A 20,290-nucleotide genomic window follows, 5' to 3' on the forward strand; every position below is an offset into this window, starting at 1 on the left:
TAACAATCAAGACTAGGGGACAACTAGCACTTGAAGCAAAACAGAACCAACCATTTATTTTGAGAGGCACTGACACAGAAGAACTGAAAAATTATTTTAGTGTGCTCTCTTTTATAACAGGACTGCCCTCGAGTGAGTACAGCTTAAAAATTTAACCCAGACCGAGGGATATCAAATAGATAAAAAGGATCTTACTAAAATACTCATGTTATCCTTTGGCTAACTCCAAATCAAATATATGATTTTCTGCAGTAATGATTCTTATGATGTTTAACAGCTTATTAGGCATTCAACTCATCCACTCTCGGTAGGTCTTCCAGCAACTAAAAGACAGCCAACAGCTTTGTAGCTGGACATTCGACTGCTACATTAGGAAAGCAAAAACATCTATTAGGATCTGATGAAGGTACTCTGAGAATTATATGCATAAATGTGCAAACAATTTAAATAATATATCTGTCAAAGCACAGTAGCACAACCCTGAATCCAGGAAAACTGCCATTAACTTCACTGGGAAAGATTTTCTAGAGGTGTAGATTAGTACATGAGGGTAATTCCTTCACTATACCATTATTCTAAATGACCTACAGTCAGACATATTACGTATAAAATTAAACTCATATTTAGTACTGTTAACAAACCTTGGTATAATCCTCACTTACTTGTTGGCTTTGGTTTAAATTTTTCTCGTAAGTATGCGTCTCCTGCTCTACAGTACTCAGCAGGGCGAAGCTGAGGTTTACATGAAACTGTGACAACACGAGATGGCTTGACTGGAGAGGGAGCAGACTCTTTCATCGAACTGGAGGTTGCGTTACACTGTAGTGGTAGAGAGCTTCCCTCTGTAAATAAATTTTAGAAAAGTTTGTTTCATAACAGTAGAAAGAAACCAAAATTGAACAACAGTTCTGATGCAAAAATGTCATTCTGAGCAGAGGAAAAGACTGGAAAACAGATAAATAAGCTAATGGCACAGTTGGCTTTAATTCTTTCAAAAGTTTCTAACCAACAGATCAATCAATCAATGAAAAAAGGTTTTGTGGATAGAGTTTTATAGTAGTTTATTTTCTCATTATATAACTTATTTTATACTTCTGCCAAACATTTGTGTTTCCCTCCTTTATTATACTCATAAGGAGATATGTTTAGTTTTGCATTTGTATATGCATACTTACCTCAAAAGAACCACGCAGTTTATAGCTCAAATAAAATAATTTTTAACTAAACTCTTAATTACCAGTTACAGGATTTTGTGGTGTTTTAATATATTAAGACTACCTTTGATTCAGGCAACAGGAATCATACTGATTTGCTGAACACATTTAGTGTGATTACATTCACACAGCTTAATCACCAAAAAGCACTACTAGCAAAAGATAAACAAGGCTTTTTTCCCCCCTCACATGGGGAAAAATATCTAGACTCCCCAACTTTTATACAACTCCATAATTACACAACAGCTGGGAAAAGTACAACCTCAATGACCACCAAAAGTTGTTTTCGGTTAATTTTTTTATGCAAATGGTATTCACTCTCAAAGTGGAAAATAACAAGTGTGATGTAAGTTAATAGTACATGAAATAAGTCAAAATCTTGTACTTTCATCTGACAATTTTTAGGATGAGGCCAAAAATGTTCTGCTATTACAGTTTTCCAGGCAAGAACAAGCATACAACTGCATAGCCAATTTAACTGTCAACATTCAAGACATTCATAGTTTCTAAATACTAGTGTTCAGGCCTCAAGACCATCATGGAAAACTAAGTCCTGTATGTTGTACTCATATTTGCCTATTCATATCCAGTGAGACAATTTTAACTTAAACGCCTAGTGTTCTCGCTTATTCTTGTATCAGAGTCTTGATATTGCTTGCAAAATATACTTGCCCCTTTTAGATGTCTTATTTATTCAAATGCAAAAACTTGCTGTTCATATGTCTTTGTGCTTTAGCATTACTGTGTTTACTCCCCCTTGCAAATAAATGCTATATCTCTGAAAGTTCTGCATGCCAAACACAGGCAGTTGTTGTACAAGCCCAGAAGTTTCAGTCTAAGTACTCCAAATGTCTTATTGATAGAATTAACTCTGCATACCTACTCTGCTGGAGCACCTTGTGTGTGGAGTCTGCATGTCCTCCCCGCAGTCGAGTGGTGTTAGAAAGACATGTGTGAATGGGCGTGCCTTCGTTAAAGGATGGACGTCGGGCTGACACCTCGGCACCGTAAAAATCAACTGCCAATCATTAGCGGACCGGAGTTCTGCTGCGGCGACCTCTAACCGGGAAAAAACTAAAGAAGAACAACCACCTACTCTGCAATGATTCAATTAAATGAACCAGACTTTGACTGTACATATTAAAAGATGCATTATTTTCCAAAATAGGGCTTATTAGGGTTTCGTACAATTCTACCTGTGAATTTGGGGCTCTTTTTTACATACATTTAACTAATTAGCCTACATGCTTTAAAAACTTTTTTCTTATGCACTGAATATGTTCCTTAAATGTTAATCTGTCATCTATTATGATTCAAAGAGCCCTGAAACCTGAAACTTATTCTAACTTAGCCTTGTCCATTAAGACTAAGTAATTAAGTACACATTTTCCGCAGATCATACATTTACATTTATTCAAGCTGAATCACAGTCCTGTATCTCTTGCCCAGGTCATAACTTCCAACAAATAGTTATTTAAAGTATACTGTTATACTTCTCATGTGTCTGTGTTTTACAGTTAATTTATTTCTGGCTATACAGATTATGTTAAAGCTGCAAGTGATTTGAAAACAAAATGAAGACTGACACTTTTTCAATGTTTTACTTTCACCATTGACTCAGTTATGACTACGCTCACAAAATGCCATCAAAGCATTCTGGGAACTTGAAAAGTAAAACACCTCTTTAGAGAAACAGTTACATTATGGTTTCACTAATATGTCTTCAAGTGTTAATTTTTATTGCAGGGTATTCCACCTGTGAGGCACAGTTGACAACTCGTCTTACTAGGAAAAAAGATTCCCATTATGCGGCACTTAGGCAGTATACACTAATGTAGGTCATGAGCCAATGTGGGTTTTGTCTTTCATGATGCCATGTCAGGAGTTTTCAGCTTCAAGAATATTTTCAGGGGGCCACCCTTATAAACACCATTTACTGCAAAAGCAACACATGTTTGCATCATGCATTATAAAATATGGTATTATATATGGTAAGAAGTTTACTTCTTTCACTAAGGATTTGTTATTTACATATGCTATGCAATATGTAATATACTTTAATGTTGTTATATAGGCCCTAGATCTACAGAAAATATTAATTTTGCAGTCAACAGTATATTTTGATATACAGCATGAATTTGTTCTTGGAAATGAGGCAAATACTGAAAAACATACTACTGGACCTCAAACTCATCCCTGCCATATCCCAAAAAACACATGCTTTCTGATCTCTCTCCTAATGCCATAACTCTTTCTGTTCTGTTACCCCCACTGGAAAATACAATGGTTAATGCCTTACCTTTTCATTGTATGTAAGATGGTACTATGAGACGCGTCTATATTACCCGATCAAACGTTTAGGTTAGCGAATACCTAAACATCAAACTAGTAATATCCAAAAATTAAAACCGCGAACATCCAATTTAACGTAAGGAATGAATTCCCTTAGATGCCAAAAAAAAAAAATTAAACCAAAATGAAGTGGGGGGATTCGCTCCCACCCCCCCCAGATGTGGGGGGCTGTACCGCCCACACCATCCCTAACTAAATATACCAACTCCAAGATCACTCTACAGTGGGAAAAGGGTCAAAATCTGCATGACAGCCAAGGGAATTCTTTCCCTGCGTTAAATCGGCTGTTCGTGGCTTTTTGCTTTCACTATTACCAGATTGACGTTTAGGTAGTCGCTAACCTACACGTTCGATCAGGTAATAGAAATCCTATGTGACAATGTAGCGAAGACTTTCAGGAGGCTTAGATGTATTTACTACCAATACTATCCCTTGGTTATTTGCAGTGCTTACCAGATCATAAAATTCTATTAAATTTAGACAGCTCAGTTGTGCAGCGGTAGCATTGTCACCTCACAGCAAGAGGTTCTCCGGTTTGATTCTCGGCTGGGGTGCCTTCTGTGTGGAGTCTGCATGTTCTCCCTGCATTTGTGTGGGTTTCCTCCGGGTGCTCCAGTTTCCTCCCACATTATAAAGGCATGCATCTGGAGCCTTTCTCCCCAGGCCTCTGTTAAAAATTGGCTTTGTTCCAAGTCGGACTTTCCTGGTTAATAAATGAATTAAATAAATTTACTAACAAAGAATATATATATATTTTAATCCATGTTGAGTAATATCCAGAAGTATGATACAAGATATTCACATTTTCATTACATTATTATATTAAATTAAATAATTCTCATAACAGCTCCATAGAAATTATGTCAGACTAACAGGTCTGCAATGTTGGACCTCACTGTCATTACCCCTCTTATAAACAGGTACTATTACAGATTCTTTCAAGTCTGATGGTGCACAAGCCTTTTTGCAACAGCAAATAATAGATTTTAAATAACAGGTATACTAAATTCACTCTCACCTCATGTATTAGTATTCCTGGGATACAATCAGGACCCATGCTACAAGTTTATAATTCAATGTAGGGGTATAAAAAGTTCTCAAAATCCAAATACATTGATGTCATTTCACCTGTTGAATGAGCAACCTATTTTTACTAATAAAATTATTTAAAATCTGTCTCATATCCTTGAGAAAACAAATTCATGATTTACTTACTGGCAGCAGTCTAAACGGCTGTGCATTTGATAACTTGAAATGAATGTAACATTCCTCTTTTCCTTTTTTCTATGCAGTAGCAACTGTTCTCTGATATGAAGTTTAGACTTTGATTTTTTTTTATATGAGTAGGGTATTTTAATATAATGCATACATATGTCTCTTTTCTGGTCTAATAATTTGAACTTCCTGTTCCGACAGTAAAGGCATTTTATAAGAGGATTTAGCTTTGGTCTTTATAACAGATATACCTCCTAAGATCATTGCACATACCTTTTTCAACTGATCCAGTTCACAATTTTGTGTGTGCAACATCCTGGTCTATTAACCTATCTTCTATTTACCATCACAATAATCCAGTTTATTACACTAATACATCTTAGTTCTTTGATAAGGAGTTATATGATGTACTGTTTTAAATATTGCACTGTGATCAGAGATATTCCTTAATATTTACTTCAGAAACTGATTTAGATATATTTGTAAGAACCAAGTCCAGTAAATTATGCTGCTTTGTCACTGACATCATCTGAACCATAACTTTTGCATTACGTGATCCCATAAATTCTAACTTACATTTCCCAGTTTATCTCTGGATAGTTAAAATTACCCTCTAATAAAGCTGGATCACTAGATATGTCACACAGTCTATACAGAAATTCATGTCCTTAAAGATTTAACAACCATCTTATCCTGCTGCAACTCAAACCATCTACTCACTCCTATGTGCATCTGGCAGATGCCCTACCAGCTAGTCCCTGATCTAATGACTATAACCCTCCACACATACTTAAATTAGAGCCATTATACATAGCTCAACCCATGCAATATAAAAGCTACCATAGAGACTACACCACCTTTGACCACCATAGCATCAAATTTCAGAATAGCCTACTCAATTATATTTGGTAGGTCCCTTTTAAAGTCAACTTCAAACTGCCAAACTGGCAACATCTTACAACTAGATGTAATTGCAACCATGAGGCAGCTGTCATTTAGGAGGCCAAAGTCATAGGAGACAATTACAAAACTATTTTTTATAACTGAGACTTGGTTTAATGCTACTAATAAGCCTTTAGTGCTTGAGGGATTTAGGGGACACCATAACTTTAGAGCAAACAGTAAAAGGCGTGGTATCTCAGTTTATGTCAATTATTTTCTTGGGAAATGATACTGAAATTACTGTAGTAAACATTGGTGCGGGAAAATTAAAATGGAGGGGGAACTTTATAAGTTGAACACTAACATGGTCACTTTTTGTGTCTCTCTTGAAAACAGTTTTAAACAAGGATTTGATATGGCTGTGGGAGTTTAAACACATTACATATAGACTGGGAAGTTTTGGTCTCAGGACATAAGCACATAGACTCCCTAATAAGAACTAGTAACAAGATGGGCTACATGCAAACAGATGGCAAACCAACTAGAAAGAATAAAATCCTAGATTTAGTTTGGATCAAGGATGTAGATGCAGTCATCAAATATACAACTGAACCTGAGTTGATGGGATCAAAAGATCAGATCATGTGTGTGTTTACTGGGAAGCAACAGAAATCTCAGATCTTGGACTCCTACTTTGACTATCCCATAAAATTAAACATGAAACATCACACAATCTTACCCTATAGACAGCTTAATTTAATGGCTGAAAAGTACATACTGAGCATTGCAGTGAAGAGACATTATAAGAAGAAAAATGCAGAGTGGACACCGCAGTTGAAAGGTTTACATGGAGGAGGAAAAAGAAATTAATGGTTACTATTTAGGAAGTCACCCAATATGTACACCAAGAACAGGTTTCAGTAACTAAAATGAAAAATTTCCAATAATTTGTGAAGAACACCAAAAGCTTTTAAACTGAATTTTGCTAACCACACACCGGCAAACAAAAATATTCTTGAAGAATGTGAGGGGCTACAGAAAAATCTGAAGATAGCTGTATTAGCATAGTTAGAGATGAAAACATAAACAACTCAAAACAATAAGCATCTTTCTGAGGAAAAAAAATCAACTCTTTCCAACTGCTCTTCACCAAACAAAATCAGCACTTATAAGCAGACTGGTATTAAGTACAACTATCTTTCTCACCCTGGCTGAAGAAATACCAATATCAATAAACCTTGTATCAGCTGCTGAGACAGATAATTTGTATGGTCTGTTCCTTTCAAATATTTACAAATCTCCAATTCCCTGTATTCACTGGCTTTCCAAATGACCTTGGAAACAGGTTATGTCCCTCATATATGGAATACTGCTGTTACTCCAATGCATAAAGGTTTTATTAACAACTCTGTTGACTACTACAGACCAACTACTTTCAGCAGCATTATTACAGAATGTTTTAAGTAAGTTAACAAAAAAGTAAATAGATTTAAAGCTGGATATTTATCAGCATGGGTTTACAGAACGCAGATCCTGTACGACTAATCTGATCAACTTTTTTACAAATGCTTGGAAAATTATTTATATCTTATGTATTGACATTTATCAATTACTTTTAACTTCTGTTCCCCATCATGGGACAATAAATTGCACAACATACATATTAACTGTTACAGAACAAAGTGAATATGAATTGTCTGACAACTAGATCTTTCAGGGTTAGAGTTAGTAATGACATTTCTAAGGATACACCCCTTAATGTGAGTGTACTGCAAGGGTCAGTTTTGGCACTAGTACAAGTACTGTTGAAGAACTAGCACCATTTTGAACAGGTGTGCTAGGAAATGTAAAAAGTGATTGACAGGAGATGAAAAGGGATCAAGAATGTGTTGTTGTGCCCAAAGGCAGAATCTCTTCCATTTGCTGGAGTACATTTTTCTTGTCGATGGTTTATGGAAAGATAAAATTATACTTCCGACAGGTGATGAGACCATACATTGTCTGGCTACTAAGGGAATTGGAGAAGCCAAGCAGTCATCTTGAGGTTTGGTATATCTGGGTGTGACATACCCGTCGGGAGAGACAGGAGGTCCAGAGTCAGAGCTAGGTTCCATGGTGGTTGAACCAGGTGAGGCCAGAGGAAGGGAAACCAAATTTGTTGAGGCCAATACGGTGCAATGAGGATTACTGTGCTCTTTGACCTGGTAGCTTTTTGCAGAAATTTTGGAATCAGTGAAGTTGGTGGGAGAGCACAAAGAAGACCTGGGGGCCAGTCATGAAGTAGAGCATTCCTTAGTGACTTCCCCTTTGGGGGGCTCAGGGCAAAATAGTTGCTGTACTTGTTGTTTAGGGGAGAAACAAAAAGATCGGAGAAAGGCTGGCCCCACTGACAGAAAATTTTGTCCATCACTGTCTTGTTGAGGGACCACTCGTGTGGAAGAAGAATGCACCTGTTGAGTTTGTCCGCAATCACGTTAGATTTCCCCAGAATGTGCGGTGCTAACAGAAAGCAGTCAGAAAAGATTGCCCACTGCCAGACCCTGAGAGCTTCTTGACACAATGGATAAGATTTGGTTCCTTCTTGTTTGTTGGTATACCAGAAAACTGACACATTGTCCACTTGAATCACAATCATCCCAGAGTGAAGAAAATCTTGAAGTGCTTGCAACAGCGAGAACACTGCTCTTATCTCTAGAACATTTATGTGCAAATTGGCCTCTTTGGGGGACCAAGTACCCTGGACTGTCTAGTCCAGATAATGCCCTCCACCCTATCTGGAAAGCATCTGTGGTCACTATGGCCCTGGACTGTTGAGGGATGAAGGGACAGTCATGAAGCATTTGGTTGGATTGGATCCACCAATTCAGATCTCTTTTGCCAGTCTTAGTAATTCTTATCCGGTACAACATTGACTGGAGGGTTGATCATCGAGTAGTTAGCATCCATTGAAGGGTCCGCATGTAAAACCTGACTAATGAAACTAAGGTTATTGCAGCCGCCATGAGGCCTAGAGTGCAGATTACTGTACGGGGTAAAATTGAGGTGCTCTTTACAACCTTCTTGACCTGTGACCTTATTGTTTGAACTCAGTGTGGTGGACATGAAGCAATGGCAGACTTGTATTGAGAAGTGCTCCAATAAATTCCAACATCTGAGTTGGATGAAGTTGTGATTTGCTGTAGTTTATGGTTATTCCTGGGAGAGTACAAGTGTGGAGAACCTGATCCCTTGCGTGTATGAGCTGATGCCTGGTCAGAGCGGTAATGAGACAGTCATCCAGGTAGGGAAACAACTGGAACTCCTACAGTCTAAGGTAAGCTGATACTACTGCCATGCATTTGGTGAACATCCTAAGGTCTGTAGTGAAGCCAAAGGGCAGTACTCTGAATTGATAATGACTGGCTCCCAGCCGTAAGCATAGGAACTGTCTGGATCGCCTGTTCATTTTTATGTGATAAGCATCCTGATGATCTATCGAGCACATCCAGTCTTCCTTGCCGAAAAAGGGGAGAATTGACTGAACTGTGACCATCCAGAACTTGGTTCAGTGAATAGATTTGTTTAGATTTATGAGATCCAAAATTAGTCTCCAGTTCCCTGTTCTCTCTGGCACTACAAAGAGCCTTGAGTAAGCTCCGGATCCTATCTGGTCTGGTGGGACCTCCTGGATGACTCTTTTCTTCTAGCAGCTTTTGTATTTGAATTGCTACTTGATCTCTCTGCCTGGGTGTAACATCTTGGATTTTTCTTGGAATTTGTGGTGGTAAGGAAAATGGTATTATGTAACCCCTGCATATAATCCTCTGCACCCAAGTATCTTTTGCTAAGTCTGGCCAGGCTCTCTGGTGCAGGGATAATTGTCCCTGACTGCCTCAAGAGGTGGACAGTCAGGCCTCCATTCAGGAGTGCTGGTAGGGTATGTCAAAGAAAGATTCTCATGGACCCTGGTTTTGCGGGCCACCTCTGCCATGAGGGCAACAACATCCACTGGAGTTCACCCCTGCCCCTGGGGAAACCTCTTCCATGTGTGTCTTGGAAAGGACCTTGGGATTTTTTACCCACATTTTCTAGCCACTCCACTGACTCCTGGACAAGGTCCTCCCATCCTCCTCACACCTGGACAGTGTTTCCTTTTCTTTAGGGACAAAAAGAGTAGTTCTGTTAAAGGGGGCATTGATGACATTGGACTTAAATGGCTCTGTAAAATCACACAAGCACATCCAGGCATACCTTCTCATGGAAATGACTGAACCCACTCCTCTTAAGGGCCCTTCAACTATGTTGGAAACTAACCTCATAGAACTATTGGATACTGACTGTAGGGATGCCAACTGAGAAGTTACAGAACCTTGAACCTCTTCAAAAATGGCTCCTGAGAGAGTATTTGATAATTCCTTAGTCAGATCTCTCTAAAGTCTGATAAAGTGTGCCATATAGTTCAGCGACTGTAAAACAAAGGTCACTGAAGCAAGACACACTTCCCCAGTCTGTCCATCGCCTGCGACTCCCTGTTGGGGGGATGGACAGTGGAACTCTCATTGGCTAGTTCCTTCTTTGTGACTGCCCCAATGACCTTGGCATCAGCTGGAACCCCCTCCCCTAGAACTGTCTCCAGGTGGTGTCATTATCCTGTCCAGTCTCCGCGGTATGGGTTCTATGGGGTCTGGTTCCTTCCACGCCTGCCCAGAGATCATGTCAACAAGTTCCTCGGCAGGCAGAGTCACCCAGGAGGTAGAGGGTCTGGCACCAAAAGCCTCTAGGAGAAAAGATTCCTCCAGCATAGGGTTAGAGGTTGTCCAGCCACCTCTCTGTTTAAGGATTTCTAGGATGTCTCCAAAGGGGACATCTTCAAGAGGTGACTGTAGGGACCCTTCACCCTCTTGGAAATCCGTGTCTTCGGTGATGGACTCCTGTAGGGAGTCTAGGTGCTTCCTCTTGCACTTCCTCTTCCTGGGAACTTCCTCAGTGGGATGCTCTGGGGAAGTCTCAGAAGAGGAAATCGAAATTCCCTGTGAGGAAACCTGAGGCTTTGATACTGGATGCCCCTGTGGAGAAAGATGGTGAGGCTCTTGACACTGTGGCATCATGGTAGAATATCTAGGATTTGAGAGGGAAGGCTTCGTCAGGTCTGCCCAGGCAGAGAACACTCTCTTTGCAGCCTCAATGGCAGAATTCAAAGGAGCTTGGAAGAGGCTTTGATCCAAGAAAACAGGTTTCTGAATCATCACCTCCTTCGCTCTGTCAGCAATGCCCCAGAGGTGGAAGCCACAGTTGAACTGTCCAGTGCCAAGGCTCTGATGAGCTGAGATGGCTCTGAAAACTTCAGAGTTGAATGCTGCACTCCTGATCTGACAGGAAGACTTTGGTTATGAGAGCTCTCCAAATCTGAATGGATTGGTGGTCTCAGAGACAATGTCGGATCCAAGAATATGGAAATCCTCAGATCCAAGACGGATGTATCTGGGAGGCTAGGATCCTGTTATTATGAAACAACAGAAGGTGTCAGAGAAGGAATGTGCATGGGAGGTGTGGTGGAAGGTCAGATAACCTGATCCAGAGGGGTAGGTGATGAAGGCAAACCAATCTGCCCCTGTATCGAGAGGATCTTTCTCATGACTCTCTCCATATCTTCTTCTGTAAGGCTTCCAGAGGAACAAGTGGAGTAAACAGATGAAGCTGTTAGTCTCTGTAAAAACGGTGATGTCAGTTTGTCAGGAACTGGATCCACCGACAGAGAGTATCTAGTCCCAGGGCAATAAAGTTCCGCTGAGAATTCTGTCCGAGTCTGATCCAATAAGGTAGGATCTAATGGCTTTGATGTCATCTGATCTGAGGTGGCCAGTGTTGCATCTGTAACTTTTTGCTTTCACCTAGTAGGATCCGAAAAATTAGTCAGATCCTGCACTTTTAACTTTTTCTGATCCAGGGTTCAGACTGGTTCTTTTGAGCTTCTTTTCTGGGAACAGTCTGAAGAAGACATTGAAGAAGAAGGCTTCAACTTTTGAGAATGGGCTATGGCTTTTCCAAAAGAAGATGGAATAAGGCCTTTCAAAATTAACTTATTTTTACGCTCAGAGAGAGCACAAGGATTAAATCCAAGGCAAATAGAGCAATCCTCTTGCAAATGCAGAGGGCCCAAACAGTACACACAAATAGTGTGGCTATATAAAAGTGGTAGTTTAAGCCCATAGTTTGAACACTTTTTACAGCCTGCAGGTCTGTCAACCATGATAAAATATCTAGTCAGTCCAGTTACAGAAAAAAACAGCAGTGACAACAGCAAGAACAGAAAAAGTACAAATACAACACAATATTAATAATAGGTAGCAATAACTTTTTTTTTTCAGGAAAGAAAGGGCAAGAGAATACCAACAATGCTATAAAGAGAACTACAATGGAGTCAGAAGGGAAAGGGAGATACTAGTGATAGTATCTAAGTGTACAAGGCACAAAGAAGAGTAGTGACAACAGCAATAATAGCAAACTACAAATCTACTTCTTCTTTCAGCTTTTCCTGGTTAGAGGTCACCACAGCAGATCACCTGTCCGCTCATGATTGGCAGTGAAGTTTTACAGTGTCGGGTAGCCAGCCCGGCACCCAACCTTCCACAGAAGGCACACACGCACGCACACCTAGGGCAAATTTAGAGTGTCCAATCCACCTACAGCATGTCTTTGGGATGTGGGAAGAAACCGGAGCACCTGGAGGAAACCCACGCGACCACAGGGAGGACATGCAGACTCCGCACAGAAGGCACCCCAGCCGAGGATCAAACCAGAGAACCTCTTGCTGTGAGGCAGCAATGCTAACCACTTCATCACTGTGGCCACCCTCATAGTAAACTACAAATACAACACAATAATAATAATAGCTAGTAAGAAGGAAAGAAAGGGCAAGGGAATACCAACAATGGTATAAAGAGAACTACAATGGAGTCATAAGGGAAAGGGAGCACAAAGAAGAAGGTAGTGCAGAAAAAAAAAAAGACAAAAGCAGAAAAAAGGTTATACAGTTATAAATCAACAATAAATTAAACTATTTCAAGAAATTACAAGGAGATTTTTTACTTATCCAAAAATACAGCTCAAGAGACATGGTAGATCACACATCTGATAGCTAGAAGTGGTAAATGAGATTTGAGGTAATTTGGTAGGTGCATTGTGGGTAAGGGAGAAGCTTGACAGGTTTGGTGGCTGTTAGTTTTAGCAATGGCAGAGTCAGTCTGATGGATTGGATCTGAACTCACTTGATGAGGATAGAATGAAGACTGACAACCTCAGATCAAAGGTAATTCATTTTAGAAACAACAACGTGTTATCAATAAGCTCTAAACAAAGCTCTAAACAGTACAATTCTCAGTGAAGATTGTAAGATTAAGAGATACAGGCAGTTACTGCAGATAACAGGTTCACTTACGATGACAATGTATGGTTGTTTAAAGAATATTTCCTGTAGTATATTAAGCAGGAACTAGTTCCTCCTCACAGTTTACAAGGTAATAGTAAGACCGTAACTGAATACTGTGCCTCAGCCTACGTGTATAACAGAACTCAGCTGGAGAGACTAGAAACAATTCATAACCATTTTGCAAGGCAGATCAGCAGGGTTAAACAACTGTAATATAAAGCTAGATTAATACAGTTGTCTCTATACTCCATTAATTACAGGCTAATAAAGGGTGATTTAGTTTTAATCCATAAATGCCTAAGAAACATTTCACTGGCAGCTACATTATGGATGGGGTTTAGATCCAACCATGCTGGAACAAGGAATTCTGGTCTTTATGTCAATTATTCAACATTTAGAACTGTACTGGGGGTTAGTGCTTTCTATGGCAGAGTAGATTCTCTATGAAATGGCCTACAATTACAAATAAGAGTGGTCAAAACTTTGGAAACACTTAAAAGAGCATCAGACAAATATATCAAAAGTAAGTATTTTACATTTCCACCAACAGCAGGAAAACTCTAATAAAGTCTCTATCGAAGCTTTGAGTTTGGATTATTAACATTGAATGTTGAACATTTGTTAAGGCTCTTCTTTCTCCTATGTACCCATCCTATGAAGTTCTTAGATTTTTTTGTAAGTACTACCTAAAATCAGTGTACAATTTTGTAGTCATACAATTACTAGCAGTAGAATAACAAGTCTTATTTAATTCTGAGTTTATTCTAGATAGTATGCTCAGTATATCATTTCAGCTTGTTTCTACAATGTAATTTACATCTTAATACAATACATTTTTTACATCTTTCACATCTTCTGTTTTATTTGTGCTTATACCTGATCCATGGACATATTTTTACCATTTGTTACCCTTAGCTGGGTTTTCGAGATTTTCTTCCTAGGATCGCACTGAAAATGATTTGCCCAATCAGCAAATATAAATAAATAAAACACGTCCCGCCTATGGATTTCAACAAACTAACAAAAAGATGTCACCCACTACTTGCAGCAAGTCTAATTTAAATTATTCAAAAATTAAGCAATGAAACTTCAGTAATCACAATGGTTTTTTTTTTTCAAATAATAATGTGTGTGCCTCTTCGTTCTTCACTGGGATAGCAGGAAATATATTTTGGACAAGTCTGACTTTAACATCATCTGTTCTTCATTAGTACTTAAATGTATATTCTGTATAGGAATACTAAATCAAAAATATTGTTAGAAATATTTAAATAATTTATATCTTTTGAGTAGGCTAGGTACTCCATTTACTTTCCAGGAAAAATGTAGAAGACAGTAGATAAAAAAGAAAGCAACCAGAAATTAATCAAGTTTACTGGTACAAGAATAATGGCAACTACATGCCTTTATTAATTCTTTCATGGTTACAAAAAGTGTGGTCAGGATACAGCATCATGGAAAGTACATTTTATTCCTGTCTATTCAATACAACCTGTGGTCTTTGAGCTGCTTGTTGGAGCCAAGATCCTCTAAATTTTTTCCTACCATTAATGCATCAGTGTGTGAGGCTCCCTCAGATCAAGTTTTATGTCCAAGGTAGAGAAAACCCTGCTGCAAACCACAAAATGAGACAGGCCCTTCTAGTCCTCCAGAACTAGACATTGGAAGGGATGTCATATTGGATGGATGAGGATGAAATGAGCCAGCATTATGATAAATATTTAGCAGCTGCACCCTATTCATCTCATTCAGCTACTTAGCATTCAGGTGGCATCATGAGAAGAGACCCTGAGGATAGTGGCTCCAAAGAATGCTCAAATCTCAAAATAATGTCCATCTTATAATGTTTATCAAAGATATGTAAGGAAGTCCATGTACCAGCTGCACAAATCTTGTCCACAAAAGAGTTCCTGAAGAAGGCAGTAGGCATGACTGCCAACTTTGTAGAATGTGCTTCCGGTCTAAGGGGCAAAGGATGATTGCTGGAAGAATAAACAAATATTATACAATTGGCAATCCATCTGGACAAAGCAACCTTGGAGCCAAAGCTATTAGAAGCAAAGGAAACAAACCATTGAAGGTCTTTTCTAATGGTCTTACTTCTGTGAAACTGAAACATAATTGTGTGTGCACATCTAAAGTGTGAAGCAAGTATTCACCCTTGTTGGAGTGACTGGGAAAGAACACTGGTAGACGGATAGGTTGATTCAAGTTATATTTACATGCTACACTGGGAAGAAATGAGGGATTAGTGTGTAATGTTACTCAATCCCTGAAAAAAAAACAAATAAGGTTGGGATGATGGTGGTAGTGCATATACCTCTGATATTATTCTGGCTGATGTAATTGTTATGAGGAATAAGGTCTACCAAGATGGGAATTTTAAGGAAATGGTAGACACTGGCTCAAACTGGGACTTTGTTCAAGTCTCTAACACAAAAGTGAAGTCCCTCGGAGGGACTGGTTCTCTAGTTGAAGAATAAGCAAGAATGGACCCTTGAGAAAGGCTTTAAAAGATCTATGACAGGCTAATGAATGAGAGTCAAAGCCTTGGCAGAAATTGTAAATTGCAGCTAATTGCACCTTGATAACTGAATAACTAGAATCCGAGAAAAAAAGTTGTGAAAGGAAGAGAAGTACTTGAGTAATAGATGCACTGAATGGGTCTATTCCCTGAGTAGCTGCCCAAGCTACAGAGCAACACTTACTCCTATTTACTTTATGTGGAAATTTTTACTGGGAAGTGGAAAAATATATACCACCTTCCAAGACAAGGAAAGGTCTCTGGCCATGACTGGAATTTGAGAAACCATACAGTCATTTTAAGGTTGAAGAGATCTGGATGAGGTGACCTGGAGGAGTGAAAAAGGTCCTTTCTGGGATCCAACTGCCAGAAGGGCTCCCTGATGTGAGGCTTGAGTAGACTGCCAGAAGGCTCCCTGATGTGTGGCTTGAGTAGAGAGAACCAGATTTGTCTGGGCCAGTAATTGGCAATGAGGATCACTGTGGCTTTGCATTTGATTGCTTTTTCTATAACCCTGGACACAAGGGGCAGGGGGGAAAACATAAAGAAGCCAGACTGGCTACTGCCCGACAAGACATGCTCTTGGAACAGCCTCTTTGGGGGGGAATTAGGGCAAAATAACTTTTGCAGTTGGTGTTGACTGGGGAGGCAAAGTGACCGCAGCAAGGATAGCCCTGGAGGCAAAAGATTTGATGTGCTACCTCTAGATTAAAACCACTTGTGAGGCATAAGAATATATCTGCTGAAACTGTTGGTCAGACAGTTGTCCTTCCTGAGAATGCACATTGCTATCAAGAAGTGATGAGAAACTATCACCCACTGCCACACACTCATAGCTGCCTAGCATAAGGGATAGGATTTGGCTCCTCTCTGTTTGTTGACATACCAAATTGCAGTAATGTTGTTTATTTGGATGAAAATCATCTCTGCAGGCAAGAAGTTCTGCCATTCCTGCAATGCTAGGAGGACTGCCCTCATATACAAGACATTGATGTGAAGGTTGACCTCCTGTTCTGTCTATGTAACTTGGTCCATCGCCTCCTGATTACTGGCCACCCACCCCAAGGAGATGTCTGTGGCTACTACTGTTGGTGGTGGGGGAAACAGAAAGGGCATCTTCTGCAAGATCAACGGGGTGGTTAATCATCAAACAAGGTGACTCCTGCAAAGAATGGTAATTCAGATTGTCACTGTTAGTGAATTTGTCTGTTGTGATCTTTGTGCTCTGAACAACAAGTGTAGGATCCTCATTTGAACCTTGCCAGGTGAACCATGAGGACAGAAGAAGCCACGAGGGCTAGAACCCTTAGAACACGAGCTGCCAGAGGAGATACAAAATGAAGCAGATTCCAAACTGCAAGTCTTTATGACTGGGCTCCTTCTGGAGGAAAAGATATGGTGTGGGATGATGTTGAGGTGACATCTAATGAACAGTATTCTTGTTTTTGATGGAAATGCCCAAGGACAGGCAGAACTGGAGCAAGTAGTCTCTGACCTTGACAAGAGATTCTCTCAATGTGGCAGTACGAAGAGAACACTCTAATCCTAAGCAGCCTTAATTTTTCTGCTACCATGGTCATGCATTTGGTAAACACCTGGAGGATGAGCTGTAGTGAGACCAAAAGGCAGGCCCTGAACTGAAAGTGACTGGTCGCCATATGGAAGTATAGAAACCTTCTGGAAGCTTTTGTTATTTTAACATGGAGGTAAGTGTCTTAGAGGCTAACTAAACACATCCAATCATTTGCCTGTAGGCAGTGAAAAACTGCACCATGATCATTCTGAAGTATGTCTTTTTGACACAGTGTTTGAGTTTGCTTATGTGCAACATTGGCCCAAGTTCCTTGTTTGTCTTCTAAACCAAAATGAACCTGGAATAGCAACCTGGCCCTGCCTGATCCACTGGGACCTGTTTGATGGCTCTTTTTTGAAGAAGAGAGTGGATTTCTGTTCTGAACACCTCTCACAGGTGGGGCAGTATGTCTGAGAGTGCCATTTAAGAATGGTATGGAAAAAGGGTATATAATCGCACCTGGATATTGTCACTCTGACCTAAGAATCCTGGGTAATGGCCATCAATGCGAGCAGGTAGAGGGAAAAATTACCCACAACTGCCTCTATAGAGAAGCAGTTGGGCAGCACTTCAGGAACAGTTAAGTTACCCATCAAAGAACCATCCCTGATATCCTTGGTTCTGTGGACCTCCCACGACCTCTGGGGCCCATGTCCATTAAAGGGGATGCCTCTGCATGGCCACCCCTGTCAAAGATGGACTCAAGGGATTGATGCTGGGATTTCCTAAACAGTAGGGACTTGGACCCATTTTGGTTCCTACTAGATGATCACTGCAAGGTCTCAATCTTAATGCTTATGACATAGTATAAAATGTATTAGATGGATTAATTGTTTATCTGATGAAGTTCTGAAGTGTTCAGGATGAAAGCACTTATCTGTTTACTGAATAAACTCCAGTATTTGGATTTATTGGACTGAGTCTTTTGTGCATTACTCATTGAAAAGGTGCATATCCTACTGCTTTGGCCTACCTCGTTGTGTATTTGGAAAGTTTACTTGTTCCGTCTCCTTTTTACTACAGTTTAGATGGCCGGCGAAGACAGTGTGGATTTATCTGCTTCTCTTCTTTCTCAAGAAGTGGATTTCAGTGTTTTACAACAAGCAGTTTTCAATTTAACTGCTATCGTGCAGGGATTAACACAGAAAGCGGATTCCTTTCTTGGCATGTCCCTGAATGACATCAGATGCATTTTGAACACTCCAGCAGAAGCAGTGGTTGCTTCTATGAGTCTACAGAGCATTCTTGCTGAAGGAAACACACTTCAGGGACTTAATTTTTCAAATTCTCCACATTTAAGAATTGGCACGAATGGTGAGGAGAATAATTCAATACCCTGTGGACAAAGGGTTTCTAACTCAGATTTTAACCCTAACTCTGCTAACTCGGATGTTCGTTCTAATTTCAGGAGTTCTGTTCCTGTATTAAAGGACTGGCTGACTGAGGCTATTTGCCTGAAACAACGAAAGACATAAGCCAGGTAGTGTTTGCAACAACAATATACATTCTCTTTTGGAAGAGTTTGACTATAAACTTTCAAAAATTAAGCGCCTACAACTTGATAATGCTTATTTTGCCGAATGTATAAAAGAACACATTGTCCCTAAGGGGTTATGCATGTGGCGCTATCCTAATGGTTTAACAGCGGGTTCTGACCTGCATAAAAAATTGATGCATTTGTTTGATGAATATGGGGTCGAATACATGAAAGTTATTGTAAAACATAATGAGACTGTCATTAATGATTTAATTGCTAGTGTGTCAGAGCTAGATAAAAGTATTTGTGACCATATGCAATATGATGATTTTAAATATGAACATTTGCATGTATTTCGTAGTACTGACCAGTTGTCTGTCTGCATTAAAGCTCGTAAAGTAAAAAAATTATTAGAGACAAAACTGATTATGGTAAGGGGTTGGCTTACCCCAAACCTCCTTCTTCACAAGAATGGGGAAACAAGTTTTTATATCATACTAATGATTCTGAAACTAACTGTGATTTTCCAACTGAAGCATCAGGTAGTTTTTTAGACCCTCGAGAGAATTTCCACCCCTGAGATGCTCAGAGAGGTTGAGGAACAACTGTTCCAGACCAATCTTGGGAAGCAAATCAGGGGAATTCACAACCTCCCAACACTCAATGGAACATGAGAGGGAAGTTCAACAAGAGTGGGAGAGGGCCTCAGAATCAAACCTGGACCAACAGGAATTAAATGATTTTCCACCTGTACTATTAGGTGACAGAATTGATCATGTACTGCCACAATGTTGTATTATTACCAATTCAGAGGGGGATTTTAAAATATATAACTTCTCCAATGTTTTAATTGAAACTAAACATTGCAATCAGTTTGCAAAATGATTTACCTACGTGCCAGCACAACATACATATATTTCTAATACATTTATAGACCTAAAGTTATATACTCGTAAATTGAATTTTAAAGTCCTATTTCAGAATTCCTTTTCAGAAGAGTTCATTAATCCACTGGCTATGTCCAGTACATATAACCCCCACTTCATCCCATCATTCAACTATTTGAAAGAATATGCAAATTACATATTTGCAATTTTTTAAGTAAGACTAACCAACACAGACAGACTGACAAAAATGTGAATGATGTTTTGCAAGAAATTAAAAAAGTACCGGATTCAGTTAGAATAATGAAACCAGATAAGTGGGGAGGGTAATCCTTATGAATCATGAGGATTATACCAACAAAATGTTACATATTCTTAATGGGAAGGCTTATATAAAATCCTCCATTAATGAACTGCATGGAGCTTATAAAACATTAAAAACGAGTTACAAGATTTATTCATTGAGGGTTCTATCACCATTGATGTTTTAAACTATTTAACAGTGTCACATCCCAGGATGTTAGTCACGTTTGGGTTACCCAAACTGCATAAAAACCTTGAACAACCACCTATGAGACCCACTGTAGATGCCAAAGGTTCCATTGCTCACCCTATTGCAAAATTTCTTGATATTAAGCTTAAAGACCTGGTGTATAAGGAACCCCATATATGCAAAGACTCATGGAGTTTTTTGCAACTTATTAATAACATCCCCTTTAAAACTACATATATTCTTTTGACTATTGACATTAAAGATTTGT

At 39.4% G+C, this 20,290-nt stretch overlaps 1 protein-coding gene across 4 annotated transcripts in view; it reads right to left on the bottom strand.

Moving 5' to 3' along the window:
- CCHR1.PART0H22orf23 (chromosome chr1.part0 C22orf23 homolog) overlaps positions 1-20,290 on the bottom strand; it is an 842,373-nt gene that overhangs the window by 419,417 nt on the left and 402,666 nt on the right. For 3 of the 4 annotated variants that reach the window (XM_044068324.1, XM_044068309.1, XM_044068317.1), the window contains one exon: positions 663-842. The exons of the other annotated variant lie outside the window; for it this stretch is intronic. In XM_044068324.1, the coding sequence (XP_043924259.1) occupies positions 663-842 (180 nt within the window). The remainder of the gene's footprint in view (positions 1-662; positions 843-20,290) is intronic. 4 annotated transcript variants of the gene reach the window in all.

Source organism: Protopterus annectens, chromosome 1.part0 (assembly GCF_019279795.1).
Source record: "Protopterus annectens isolate FY-2018-M chromosome 1.part0, PAN1.0, whole genome shotgun sequence".
In the NCBI taxonomy this organism is placed as follows: Eukaryota; Metazoa; Chordata; order Ceratodontiformes; family Protopteridae; genus Protopterus; species Protopterus annectens.